Below are 14,612 nucleotides of genomic sequence, written 5' to 3'. Positions count from 1 at the left end.
CCTGGGGAGGAAGAACCAGCACCATACCTACAGGCTGGGGAACTCCCTTCTCATCAGTGCAGAGGCAGAAAAGGATCTTGGAATCGTCATTGATGCCAAAATGAATGTGGGCCGGCAGTGTGGGGATGCAGTCAGGAAGGCCCAACCATGCCTTGTCATGCATCCACAGATGCATCTCGAGCAGGTCCAAGAAGGTGATCCTCCCCCTCTATGCAACACTGGTCAGGCCGCAGTTGGAGCACTGCGTCCAGTTCTGGGCACCACACTTCAAGTGGGATGTGGACAACATGGAGAGGGTCCAGAGGAGGGCCACTTGTTCAGCCTCCATAAGAGAAGGCTGAGGGGGAATCTAGTGGCCTGTTGCAAACTAGTCAGAGGGGACCAGTAGGCATTGTGGGAGTCCCTGTTCCCCCGAGCACTCCCAGGAGTGACAAGAAATAATGGTCACAAGCTGGCAGAGGGTAGATTCAGGCTAGACATCAGGAGACGCTACTTCACTGTCAGGGCGGCTAGGATCTGGAACCAACTTCCAAGCGAAGTGGTGCTGGCTCCTATCCTGGGTCTTTAAGAGGAGGCTAGACGAACACCTTGCTGAGGTCATTTGACCCCAGTACTTTTTCCTGCCATGGCAGGGGGTCAGACTTGACAATCTGCTCAGGTCCCTTCCGACCCTACCAACTATGAAATAAGCTTCTGTGACCGCCTAACCTAACTTCACACTAAGTTTTTTTCCTCCGTCCTTATTAAGATTGGTTTGTTCTGGGATTTTGTTTCAAGGTCTGCATTTTCAAGGTCTTTGTGGGACCATGGGCAAGTCTCAGTGTATCTATCTTATCTGTAGAATGGGGATGATAATATCTCAGAAATGTTGTAAGGATGCATTAATTTCTGATTGTCAATTGAGGTACTGAGACAGAGAGCACCACATAAGCACACAATATTCATTATTCTTTTGCTACTGTCATCACTGCTGAGGCATTCACTGTTACATTTGAGATAATTTTGTCTCCCACTTATTTTTCTGGAGGAAAAAAGATAGTTGGGTCTTATTCCTAGTAATGGTGGTCTGTTTGAAAGGGAGTGGACAAAGGTTTTCCACTTTTAGTGACACCATTCCATTCATGGCACACTGTACTTCACATGTTATTTATTGCATTGATAAGATGTAGTTCCTGTGTCAGAAGGACCACTGCAAGTTGTGTTGTTTTGAGTAGGCGTGCATACTTTCCTGTCCTTATTACATAGAGCATTTAAAAGCATATGAAAAAAGGCATAATTTGACTCAGACATTTAAATCATGGTTGATCTACCTATACATGGTAGTTGCCCATGTAGTTTGTTTAAGCTAATTAGTAAAATATTGAATCCTGATTGGAGACAAATACTTTATTCAAACTGAAATCATATTTTAATACTTTGTGTTTATGCCTACATTTAATTTGTTAGGCACTGTGATTTGGGGCTACTTGCTTATATTCAGCCAGATTGGATCAGAGATTGAGGGAAGGAAGGGTGCCTGCTACTGTTACGAGAACTGTGTCATCTTTGTTTTCACTCGGTAGCAGTTTAGTCTCCACAGTGGGACCATTTGTAGAAAAAAGTGTGAGGCTTACTGTGTGTAAGGGGTGGATTTAGCCCCTGGGAGCTGGCACATCAACTGATTAAATCTATATTCTGTTCTTGGATGGAGCCTGGTTTAAGAAAAGATAGCCGTGAATATTTAGATGTATTGTTTTTACTGTACTTATTGTCCTGTGTCACTTCTATCATTTGCAGACTCAGCCTGATTTTCTTCCCACACAGCACTGGATTTCCATGGTGGTAGAGACACTCCTTAGTATTGTGAACAGTCGCTATCGTCCTCAAGGTCAAGTCTTCCCATGGTTCTACCAGGTAGATCCAGAAGTCTAAATAAACTTAAAAGGAGGAGTTAAATAGGAAAAATTATGGATAAGACATTATGGACATGATTTAATGATCTTAGTATTTGTGATTGCAGGGAATACTTATTTGGACACTGAGTGTTTTCTGCAGCTGCTTGTTCTTGCAGAACATACAGGGACAGGGGCTTCTTTCTTTCTCCCTTTTGTTTTTAGCACTTTTTTTCTTAGTTTATTCCAATTTTTTTCTTTCAACCTTTTTTTTTGAACTTTGATATTCCAGAGTCTCACCTGCTGTTGATATTAGTCCTTTTAACATTATTTATTTATTTATTTATTTAATGCAATTGCTGTAATGTTTCAGGCTGCACAGATAAAACAATACAAGTCAAACAGGGCAAACTAAATAAGCTGTTGCCATGTTACAGGACCAAAATCCTGAGATGCAGTGCCTGTTATATCATGTCCCATAGGTTGTGAGACACTGGCTCTATTAAAAAGAAGTAATTATGGAGGATCTTCCCCTGAAGATGCATCTCAAGAGTTTCAAATCTAGGGACCATTGGCAGAATGATCCTATCTTATTTCAAGCTCATAACCAGGAACTAAAATATGAGAGGTTTTATGAAATACTGCTGTTTTTTGAAATGGCACTTGGAGGTGAAATGGGAGTCAATATAGTCTTCAGGCAACAAATAGAGTATAGATACCATTGCTAATTTTAGTGCTGCTGTGATTTTTGTTTGTAAAAGCTCCCCTTCTGTGTGATTTTTTTTTTTTTTTTTTTAATTCTATCCCTGGTGTAGAATATACTGAAGTAGGAACAGAAATTAGCATATGATATTATTTACAAAGAATGAACAATTCCCTTCCCAGGGAAAGACTCCATATCTGTTGCACTCTAAATACTGCCATCTTTCTAGTAATAAAACTTACCTCTGATAGTCAGGCTTCTTCCTTGTGCCTTTCTCTGGGAAAGCAGAGTTTGGGCCCAATTAAAGAGATATAAAATGAAGTCAGGCAGAAGGATGGCATGAATTAACCAACTGGTGGAACTACAGCTTTCACTCTTGTGGGCTTGTATAAGAGGTCCCTCAATGAGGATGAATATAACATGTCTCGAGAGTCTTCCTGAAAGTAAGGAAAAGGTCCATAAAAGGCTAAGTGCAGCTAGTTAGATGGAAAAAAAAAGAAATCAAGGTCAGCAGTTTTTAAAGATTACTGAGAGATCTGAAACAGTCAGCTCGGGCTCTTGAACTCAGTTGTCACCAAAAAGAGGTCATGAACCAGCAAAACCAGTGTAGTTTTAACACCTTATCCAAATATAACTCCAGACTGACAAAAGCCAGGGAAATCCAAGGACAACTCTGAACAGAATTGCCATGCTGTAACTTATCGGAAAACCTGGCTCCAAAAATAATATGATTAAAAAGTATATTCTTGAGATGGAGCTTGGGGGTTTAATTCACACAGTTTTCTCTCCTAAAAATACAATACTTTTTTTTCAAATGCTTTTTTCCCCTTCTTCAGACTTGTAAAAGCCAGAACAGCCTGTAGAAATCTCTGCCTTTCCAGATGCCTTGCATTCTCATTTGAATATTTTTCTCTTTCTTCCTACAGTTATGCATATGGTAATGCATAAACATCAAGCGATTACATACAACTAGGTCATAGATTTGTAAGTCAAGGCAGTCATGTGGATTTCACCATTTAAAAAAAAAATGGAAAGGAATTTAAAGCCTTTGTGGAGAATAATTTTTCTGCTGGAAAGCCTATCCACCAGAAATTTTGCAAGATCAGCCAATACTTTTCTACATTAGACTTGATGCCTGTCAAGCATTAAAGCAGCATTTTCTTCTCAGTGAATTTCTCGCTTTCTGTAATTACAGTTATGTTAACATTGCAGCTGTTTTTATTTACCTATCCAGAGGCTGGATCACTCTGCTGCATTTTTTAGTAAGGGCTTCAAACATCAAAATAGGTCAATATGTTTATCCCCTTACCAGCTATTGGATTCTGTTTTTTTCCCCCCAACCTCATGCTTATTGTTTTCAGTCCTGTATTGAACAATATTTTTTTTATTTTTAAACTCTGGAAAGTATATTTCAGTCACCATATTATTAAGCTAGTTAGGGGTTAAAAAAAAAAGGAACATTGCTTTTGGCCAGCCATGAGTACCATTTGTTTCCAAATAGAAATGCAAGTATGATACTGTATGCTGTATAATTTTAAATGTCTAAAATTCTGAACATTATCTTTGGTAAAATAACATTCATTTTCCATCACTAAAGAGGTGTATAAAACCTAAAATTGTCTTCTTCCCCATCCCCCTTTTCCCTCTGCTATGTATACTAGAAATCATATTCAGGGGAAAACACAGCCAGTGCGATTGCTCGCTCCTGTGCAGCCATTGCTTTGTCTCTCTTGGTGCCAGTTTTCATTGTATCCTTCAAGGAGAAGGTTGAGGAAGTCCTGAGCATGCTGACTGCCAGGTTACCTGGGAAACCAAATGCTGATGAGTCTCAAGCTGTTCAAATCCACATGGGCCTTGCTTTAGGGATGTTTATCTCACGTTTGTATGAAGAAAAAGTCAGGTATGGATTATAGTATACAGCAGGCATGCAAATAACTTCCTCCTTTTCCCTGTATGTGGCATTTTTATTCTGGAGAGTGTTTATATTTTGTAGTCAAATGATTCCTGGTGGCTGTGCATTGTTACTTAAACATGAGCTTTTTTTATTGGTCTTCTCTTTCCTCCCACCTCCATACTGTATTGAATATGTTTCTTTAAATATAACACTAGCGGAGTCGCATAAGGATGTTAAGGAGTGGGTTAGCTGTCCTCATTTAGATAATAGTAAAATAGCATTCATAAAGGTAAAAACATAATTTTTGTGAATGCAATACTTTTTTGTACTGCACAAGTAATGACATACAACAATGTATCCAGTTACTTAACTCAAACAAAACATCTTGGACGACTTTGAGCTGTGTGTACATAGTAGGGGTGTGCTATCTTCTCTGAAGATTCAATGCTGATTCAGAGAATCAGCGATTCAGCCATAGACACAGTTTTAAATGTTTTTTTCTACATACCTCGAGGTACCAGGTGCGGCTCATGAACGTTGTGATGGTGGGGCTGATGGAGCTATATATATGTAATACTTCTGTAATATGTCTGTATATGTAGCAATAGTATGTTTGTTATGGAAGTAAGTAAGAATTAGTTTTACATGTGTATATAGGTATAGAGCCAGTTAGATATTGATATGGAAAAGCTAGTTACAGTATATAGATAGTAAAGATCTCTCTTTCTAGATAGATAGATAGATAGTACTATATAGATATCTCTATATGTGTGTGTCTGTGTATTATATATATTCATATACACAGACAGATGCACACAGATCTACTATCTATATCTAACTAGCTCTATATCTCGCTGTATATAAAACTCTCTCTCTCAGTATCTATCTATCTACTTACTTCTATAAAAAAAAAAAGTACCATTACTACGTATACAGACTTTTTACACGGGTTTGGCTGGCTATAACTATTATTTATATCCTGTGAAGTAAATGGCTCTGAACCACCTGCCTTTGTTTAAATGTGTTTTGTATTGTGGAAATTACTTCTACAGTATCAATATACCATCTTGATACTACGAAACTACTACTCTTTTTATTATTATTATTTTTAAACCAACCACGCAATTGGATGATGCATTCCCTCTTGTCCATAGTGACAACAGAGCAACGGATAAGCCATAAAAAGCTCCTGAGAAATCAGGATTAAATTTTTTGAAATATGTTAGGGAATTAGAGCCATAATTGGGTTTTGTTTTGTTTTAAAGAAGAATGGTATTGAAAGACATTTTTTCTCAAAAAATAAATGTTAAATAATAAAGCAAGTCAGCTTTCATGATTTGCTTACAAGGTTTCTTTCTAGTCATAGATATTAGGGCTGTGCAAAGCTTCAGTCGCTGATTCAATTCAGCTGAGATTCAGCCTGTTTCAGTGACCGAATCTCTGAACCCAAATTGAACCAGAGAACCCTTTAATCTCTCCGAATCGTATTGGAACCCTCCAAATCAATTTGGAAAGATTCATCAATTGGGAAATAGACACAACTTCAAATGTTTTTTCTACATAACTTTGGGTAGCAAGTGGCTTGTGAATGCTGTGATGCTGGGGCAAATGGAGTGCCCCACAGAACCACGGGGACTCCCCAGTGCGCTTGGCAGCAGACCCAAGAGTGGACCAGAAGCACTTATGAGTCTACCAGGGAGCATGCAGGGGGCCCTCCCCACGCTCCTCCGGCTCAACAGTTGGTGCCTCCTGGGTCTGGGGGGGCACCTGGGGTCCCCCCATGGCCTATCGCCATATTGGGGGAGAACGGGGGCGGGGAGGGGCCCTGTATGCTCCCCAGCAGACCCAGAAGTGGACCAGAAGCACTTCTGGTCCACTTCCAGGTTCTCTCCCGCGCACATGGAGGCCCCCCCAGCACTCCTGTGGGACGCTCCATCCGCCCCAGCATCACAGCATTCACAAGCCATGCTGGTACCTCGAGGTACATAGAAAAAACATTTAAAGCTGTATCTATGTTTGAATCGCTGATTCTCCAAATTGGCATTGAATCTTCAGATTTGGATTCGGCTGAATTGAATCGGGCACATCAACTAATTGAATCACTGTCCCTGTTCTGGACCAAATCCGAATCGAATAGGGTCTGCTTTGCACACCCCTGATAGATATAACTTAAATACATCTGCTGAATTTGAGCCTACCTTGGAAGTATTTGGAAAGTATCCATGTTTAGCCTAGAGATTAATTTACATCAAAACTTTCCTATTCCTTAAGGGGACTGGAAGTGCATTATTTAACCACAAGGTTTCTTGGGAGTGAAGCAGTGTGTTCAGGCATCTTTTCTCCAAATAAGGCCCAAAGGAGTAGAAAGGAAAAGGAGACAGTTTTTCAAAAGCTTCAGAAAATGAAATCTTTAAAACATCATTTTTCTTAGGCCTATGAACAGTGTGACTATGCTTTACCTGAGGACCTGACCAGTAGTTGGTTTTTCTTCTTTCCTTTTCCCTTCCCCTTTTTTGTGCTGTGTGCTGTAAAGATCTTCTGTTTCTGTTTGAGAGCTGAAAGGAGTAGGAGCTGTATGGGAGAGGGTATCAAAGTATGTTTAAGTACATCAGTGGTTAGTCCTGGAATTATATGCGACTTTAGATAAATTAAGAACCACACAGTTATTATTTATAAACTAATATAAGAACCTAATTTAGCAAATAAAGAACTATCTTAAGTAGGAATTTTATTGCTATCAATGTGGCTAATATCATAAAGTAGCCCAAAGAGTAGAACTGTATTTTTGCTTTCTGTTTTATAGTGATGTATCTGGCCAACAGATGAATCTGCTTCTAATGAAGTCCCTGGATACACTGGAAGCTTGCTGCTTTGATACCAGTCTAGAGTACAAGTAGGTTTATTCCATTATTGGTGCTAGCATTTATGATGATTGGTACCATTCATGTAAGGCTGTAAAGCTTCAAAAACTGCATATTCTGAATTTAGAACTACAGCTACCCTGTTGCTGCAAGGAGACTGAACCTGCCCTTGAAAACTTTCACCTGAGCTGTGTCTTATAAATGAATCTTACTGTACCTCTTTTAAACATGCTTGTTAGCGGACTGTGGAAAGTCTGGTGAGAGAGTTATGTGAGCACACAAAGGAAAAAAACACCAAGAAAAACCATCGGACATATGGTAGAAGAGAGGTTTAGAAATTCAAATGTGCTGTTTAATGGAGGTGGTATAGCAGGCAATAGCAACGGTTTTAGGTGAAGCGTTGTTGTTCTCCTTACCTGCACATGTTCATTAATGAAAAGCACTTTTGAAAGTGCCCCCTTGGTGCTCTTCTATAGCTGCCAAGATGTTCAATGGAGTCTAGCTTCTGCTACTGCTTGGGAGCCTGTTACTGGAACGTGCATGTGTGCACAATACAGTCTGAGCTATGGGAGCATCTGCCTTGCATGGCTCCTTTATCTGGGAGAGCCAGTCTGTTAAATTAACAGCTGTGGATGGCATGTAGAATATGGATGGAGGCAAATATATTTTATTTTCCCAAGCAGGGTTATGCTTCAGGTGCCCTAAAGAGAGGAGCAGACTGCCAGCAGGGTCAGAAATGTATTGAGGAATAGTACACAGTCACCAGCATAGGCAAACCTACAAAATGAAATTTTTTTGTGTACATTATTTGCCATTAAACAGTACATATGCTCCGTAAAGTGACATCCCATGTGATAGTTATTTCTTTTTAGAATAGGAATGAATTGTGATATCTCTGGTGCTGGTCTCATTTTCTATCTTTTTTTTTAATGCCAATCATTTCCACGTTGATTCTTCTCTCATTAAAGATTGAAGAGCAACAATTTCTGTTGTCTCCCCCACATATTCTGTACCTTGTGAAAAGCCCATGAGAGGTCACAGCTGCACTTCATTGGGCTATGAACTTGGAAATCTTTTCAAATCTGAGTTGTTCTGCCCCTTGACTGGCATAGAATAAGGTACATGGTGCACAGGGAACTGTATCAGCTGCATCACTTTGCTGTACCCACTGCTGTGTGTTTGTCTGCCCTATTAGCCAGAGATAAAAACTTCACAGTAGCAGCCAAAATAGACTCCTCTGCCAACACGAGGTAGGAGGTAGACAGAAGTACATGAAACAATGGCAAGGAAACAATGCTTTTTTTTCCCCTGCTTGACAAAGTTTAACTCTAGGGGTTTTAGAAAAGCTTGGTAAAAAATTGGCATGTAATACTTTTTTCTTTTTTCAGTTGAGCAAGAAAGTAATTTTAAGCTGTGGATGTTGTTGACTTGTAGACTACTGCCATTACAAGACTAGAGTTGGTGTCCACTATTTTTTGTTAAAGTACAGCCTTTCAGTCTGTGCTTTAGAAACTTCTGTTTATGGGAGTTAAATTGCCATACCATAAACTACCTTCATCATCTGCTATGAATGGAAAATGCTGTGCCATTTGTTCTCTTCCTGCCAAAATAAAAGGTGTCTTATACCAAAAATAGTTTCCTTCTTTCTCATTACAGTTAATTATATTTAGCATGCCTCTATGAAATCTGGCTGTTGTGATAGCTCACCCAGAGGAAATTCATTGTGATGGCTTGATTTAAAAGGTGTGTAGCTTTTAGTAAGATCCCTGGCTGTTCAGCTTGCCATGTGGTTGGAGGCGGAATATTTTATACCATGCTGCCATCTAGTGGAAAAGAAGTCTGACCATGATTTTTTTCCACCCTTGTACAGTAGTAATTTTATCTAAGTACAGGTTTCTGATGTGTTGCAAGTGCCCAGAAACATGGACAATCAGTTACTATGTCAATTAGCAGATGTTTAAAGGGTGTTCATTGAGGCTTCCCATCCATTGAAGGGCATTATGGATTCTTGCTTCATGTCTCCTTAAAAGAAAACTTTCACAGACTGTGTCTTATACAAAATAGGAGTTCACACAACTTTGTACACAGTTGGCTGATCATGTCAATCCTGCTAACAGTATTGTTCATACCAGTTCTTTGTTTACTTTATTTAATTGGGATAGTTCTTTTTTGCATTTTAGTTAATAAATTCCTTACTAATTGGAAGGAAAAAAACCAACAAAGACCTGGAGTTATTTCAAGAAAAGAATAAGCAACAAGATTGCCTATATTTTAGCACAAAACACCTGCTCAACTAACCCAACAATTAAATAAAGATGGTGTTTTGATATTCCCAAGTTGCTCAGCTGTGGACATGATACAATATGCAGCTATGGGAACCAGTGAAAGTTGGAGGGGACAAACCTAGAATACATATAAATTGATAAAACTGTATAAAAGTAGAACTATTTGAAACAAAAATTTGCACTAGAAAGGGGAAATGTTAGAGAGACTGAAGTTTACTAGGGACTTACTTATAGCTGTAAGCTATTGATAGATAGCATCAGTAACTACTGTTATGACTATTGATTTTACATAGAAGGTGCTCAGAGGTTGTAGTGACAAGACAAGTATAAATCCCTGAGGTAGGGATCGGGGAAGAAGGGAGTGGGGGAGAGAGAGAATTAAGTATTGTTCAAATCTATAGTTATGTAGGGTGCTATTGAATATGGGTTAATATGTAAGTATGTATAAAATAAGATGTTTTTGGAAGAAGGTTTTAGACAAGAAGTTTAACTTGTTAGTAGATCCTGTAGACTCCTTGATTATGAAAACTACACAACAGTTTCCGGAGAGAAAGAGAGATGGACAGATTCAAGATGTATTTATATTTATTACTATTAATGCTTTTTTCTGTTACTGATCTAAGTTTTATTAAGTTTATTATCTTTCTGGAAGCATATCCAAAAGGATTACAGGGAACAGATAGAGCAAAGCAAATGGAAGACAGCTTTCTAATGATAACCATTTGTTACAAAATTCATGCACAGACAGCAGATATATCATACTGTCTCTGGTTCTTATTTTGTTAATCAGTCTAGAAAGTTTTTCCCTTTCTAAACCAAAGTAATACACTTAAGCTGGGTCCAGATGAGTGCGGCCGTGCCGTATGCGGACGTACTACTGCGGTACCGCATAGTACATGTTCAGGTGTTCTCCACACTGGAAGGGAGCAGCACGGGGGTGTTTTTTGACCCTTAGCTATCCAGGGGTCAACAAAACCCCGTGGGGGAAAAAAAGCAGAGCAGCGCATTTAGGGGCAGTGTGTGCCACTCAAAACTGGAATCAGGCCGTCTGGAGCCACGCTGTTGGCCAACCTCTGTGTGGCAGGATCACTGCTGCAGCCCCAGGAGGCCCCCAGTACCCCAGGTAAGGCTGCTGGGGCCAGCCCAATGCTGGCCCCAGCCTCCCCTACCCACCTGGGGTAACTTGTCACATGCCAGAGCACATGTGGCACAGGCATTCCACAGGGACAACTAGCGGCGGCACAAGGTGGAACCAAATGTCCATGCAAGTGCGGACACAGCCTGAGTGTTTAACCCTGACCTCTTCATGGTCACCAAATTCACCAAGTTTTGCAGAACACCAAAAAGTGGTGTATTTGTGCCTTACCATATATATTTTCCTTACTAAGGGTATATTTTAACTACTCTTGCAGATGTGTTTTTCTGTATAAATCTGTGGCATAGTTGACCTGGTCTACAACTGCTACAAACAAAAATTAATGATTGTTGGTGTAAAAAAAATGAAGGTTGATGCTTAATGTATTTGCAGCCAAAATCTCTCTGAATAATAAGATGACTTGCCTCTACAAAGCTCTTAATACGAACAAATAACTGTTTGAAAGTTGGACAGGTTCTGACCTTGAAGCATTTTTTTACATGATTGTCATTAATTCTTAATAAGAGAACTCTGGTCCCACACAATTCATTGTAAAAAAATAAAAACGCCACTACAGTGGTGTCAGAATTTGGCTCTTTAACCATATAACATGTTTTTTTTAAATCATATAATAAATGCATCTGTTTTGTAGGACTGTTTGTGAAACACCTACACAGTTCTCTCTAGTACTGTACATTGAATATTCCACAAGAGAAAAACATATTGTTGTTATCTTAGAGATACTAAAATAAGGCTACATACATGTACTGTGACAGGTAAGGTATTTTACTGTTGAAATGCACTGATATTTTGATTTGCTTTTTAGGCACCCATAAACATTGTGCGTGTGCGCACACACGTATATATCTGTCTATCTATATATGTATACATTAAAGACAAAATAGTAATTTGGAGAAGCCCACAAACTCTCCGCCCATTCACAAAAATGTGTGTTTGTCACAAAATTTATTCCCTTTCTGTTTGTATGTGTGTTTAAAGTGTTGTCAAACTAAAAATCTGTGTTGGGTAATTTAACTAGGAACATTACTTACCTTCTTATAGACCATTGGCATATTTTATCAAGTTTTATAGTATAAAATTGTGTGTAAAGAAAACTTGTGATAATGCATTTAGTTGGTTGGTTTGTTAGTGCATTTACCTGAATTTAAGACAACCCCCCCCAACCTAGATTCTATACTTGGAAAATTATAAATGTGTTATGATTTTCCATGTTTAGAATATAATTAATGGGAAATTGTATTAAATTCCTGCCTCCCAATCAACTGCTTTGCCAGAGAAAGCAATAGCTGGGGGCATGGGTCCAGACCCCTACTTCTTGCCCTTCCTGTGTGATTCCTGCTACTTGCCCTCCTGCTGCCTGCCTCTCCGTGCCTGGGCTGTCCCCTCTGCAGCCAGGTGAGCCAGGTCATGCCTGGAGGGACCGGAGGTGGAGCAGAAGGTAAGGGGATGAGTGGGTAGCTGTTGCGGGGGAAGAGTGTAGGCTGCATAGTCTCCCCCATGCTTCCTCCAAGCTGCACACATGGGTCTTCCCTGTTTCCCTCCACCACCCTGCAGTATCCCCCACATTCCCCCAGCTGTGAGCCCCTTCCCCTATCAAACAAACCATCCTCGTCCTGGGCAGGCAGTGGCTTAGTTCTGGCTTCAGCCCCGAGCCCACGGCCAAAGCCAGAGCTGAGCTGCTGCCTGCCTTGGGCTGCCACTTAAATCCAAGACAAGGCTTTTCCCCTTATGTTGTTTTGGGGGGGAATACACCTAATTTTGGATTTGAGTAAATACTCAAATCATAAGTTCAATAAGCAAAAGAGGATTGTTGCTGCCATATATTACCACTATTTTGTGTTGATAAACAGTGCCTCTATCCATGAAGCTATTGCCAACTTCTTTGGCTGTTGACAAGCATCACACATTCAAAGCTGTGGCTAAAGTTTTTTTTGTTTATTTTTGTTTAATTTATTAAGTATAACTATGAACTCTCCCATTGTTTTTAAAGGATCTCTCTAGTTCAAATGAGTCCTCAGGACTCCTGCTGCTGTTGTATTTTACACTGAATTGACTGCTGATGTTTAAAAGCTGATATTGCCATATCTGACATCCATTTACTGCATGAGCTTTACATCTAGAAATGGTAGATTCCAAAAGCCATCTTTGCTTACTTAACCCTACATTCCCATTCTGTTTTCCCTCTCTCTTCAAAGCACTGGATGCATCTTGGGAGTAGGACTTGTTCTTTCACTTATGAGTCACACCAACCAAACAGAGTCACGAGTTCACATCTCTTCCTCACTACAAAAACTCTGTAACTACCTGGATGAAAGTGAGGATCAAAGCAGAATGTTCCAGGAGGTAGGATTGTTTAAACAAAACTTTCTAATTTTCCCTGTTCTCTTACCAGTTCTTCCTGATGACACACCTTTATACTGAAGTTGTATCCATATATAGTTTATTACTATTACTTTGAAATTGTCTTCATTCTCTCTGTGCCTTATGTTGACTTGTGTTTTTTTTCTTTCATCGTAACATTCCAGCTTCAATTTTTCCAAACAAAAATAGAATTTAGTAATTTCCAGTGGTGATGTGCAGGTATAAAGAGAATTAAATCATCACAGTACTTTGTCTCTAATCTCTCTCATATATCTAAAATTAACTTGGGCCCAGGTCTCTAAAGATATTTAGGCACCTGCCTCTTATCCAAGTAAATAGAAATTGTATGCCTAGAAAGGCCTAAATGCCTTTGTGGAGCTAAAACTTCCTTGTTTTGTTTTAGCTCCTTTGCTGCAAAGAGTAGTCTCCCACAAAGTACACAGCAAACTTCAACCTTTCCCCTTGCAAAAGGTGGTCTTTGCTACCTTCTTTGGAAATTCCTTTCATTTTGGTAGTGTAAACACAGCAGGAGCATTTCTGTGGCCATGGGTTTTTTTCTGTATTTCTTACTATAACAGTTCTCAAGAATTTTAGAAAGCAGGTGTACTGGGTTTAAGTGCAACATTATTTATATAGTGCCAAATTGTACATGGAACTTAAGAGACAAATAGGACATGATCCCTGCCCCACAGGATTTCCAGTCTAAGTTGTGAGGTGACTTGAGTAGGGAAACGGACAAAGCCAGGGAAAGAGTAATGGAGAGCAACAGTAAGAGCATGTGTTTATATTTAAAATGTTACCTGACATGTTTACGCCCATTGCAAGCTGAACAGTTGAATCATGTAACTCCCTGTTTTTCTAAGGGATTTATTATGTATCAATACAGAGTTCCCCCTTTTTTACACAACTTTTAAAAGCTCTTTGTATTTTAATAAACATATAATATTTTGAAGTTAAATTATTGTTGGCAGTATGTTGTGGATTAGCCTGTTACGGTTCCTGGATCAAGTATTAAAATGACTTGTAACTATAAAATCATTTTTCAACCCATAAGCTCCTAAAGTGTTTTAGTGAAGTTAAACAGGTGTGCAGACTTTATGCAGGGTTATTGCAGCAACTGAGGAGGTAAAATATAGCAGCTGTGTAACATCACAGAACAGTATGGGATAAGAAGTAAAGCATCCCTTTTATTCCAGGAGGATGGTATGTAATTTCATCAGTTAGAATTTGCCAAAGAATCTGCTGTTCTTACGAAAAGTCTTATAGGACCTTTAATAAACCGAAGCAATTGGGATCCCAGGCTTAGTTACAGTTGTACAACTGCACCTCCTGTTGCTGCATATTGTCTGCCAAAAGCTATGCGGAGCATTATTTGTACATAGCTGAATTGTTGCCTGTCCTTGATAGCAGGTGCTGCCTCATTCTCTTGCATTGATGCACCATACTGCTACATACAGTGTGTGGAGAGGTGGCAGGCTTGA

At 39.5% G+C, this 14,612-nt stretch overlaps 1 protein-coding gene across 4 annotated transcripts in view; it reads left to right on the top strand.

Moving 5' to 3' along the window:
* Positions 1-14,612, top strand: part of FOCAD (focadhesin) — a 256,908-nt gene that overhangs the window by 200,129 nt on the left and 42,167 nt on the right. For all 4 annotated transcript variants that reach the window (XM_019554782.1, XM_019554785.1, XM_019554783.1 and 1 more), the window contains exons 26-29: positions 1,777-1,893; positions 4,236-4,474; positions 7,272-7,361; positions 12,966-13,113. In XM_019554782.1, the coding sequence (XP_019410327.1) occupies positions 1,777-1,893; positions 4,236-4,474; positions 7,272-7,361; positions 12,966-13,113 (594 nt within the window). The remainder of the gene's footprint in view (positions 1-1,776; positions 1,894-4,235; positions 4,475-7,271; positions 7,362-12,965; positions 13,114-14,612) is intronic.

This window comes from Crocodylus porosus, unplaced genomic scaffold (genome assembly GCF_001723895.1).
Source record: "Crocodylus porosus isolate Cpor-Errol unplaced genomic scaffold, CroPor_comp1, whole genome shotgun sequence".
Classification (NCBI taxonomy): domain Eukaryota; kingdom Metazoa; phylum Chordata; order Crocodylia; family Crocodylidae; genus Crocodylus; species Crocodylus porosus.
The sequence above is the reverse complement of the archived record's forward strand: the minus strand, read 5'-3'. Positions and strand labels throughout refer to the sequence as shown.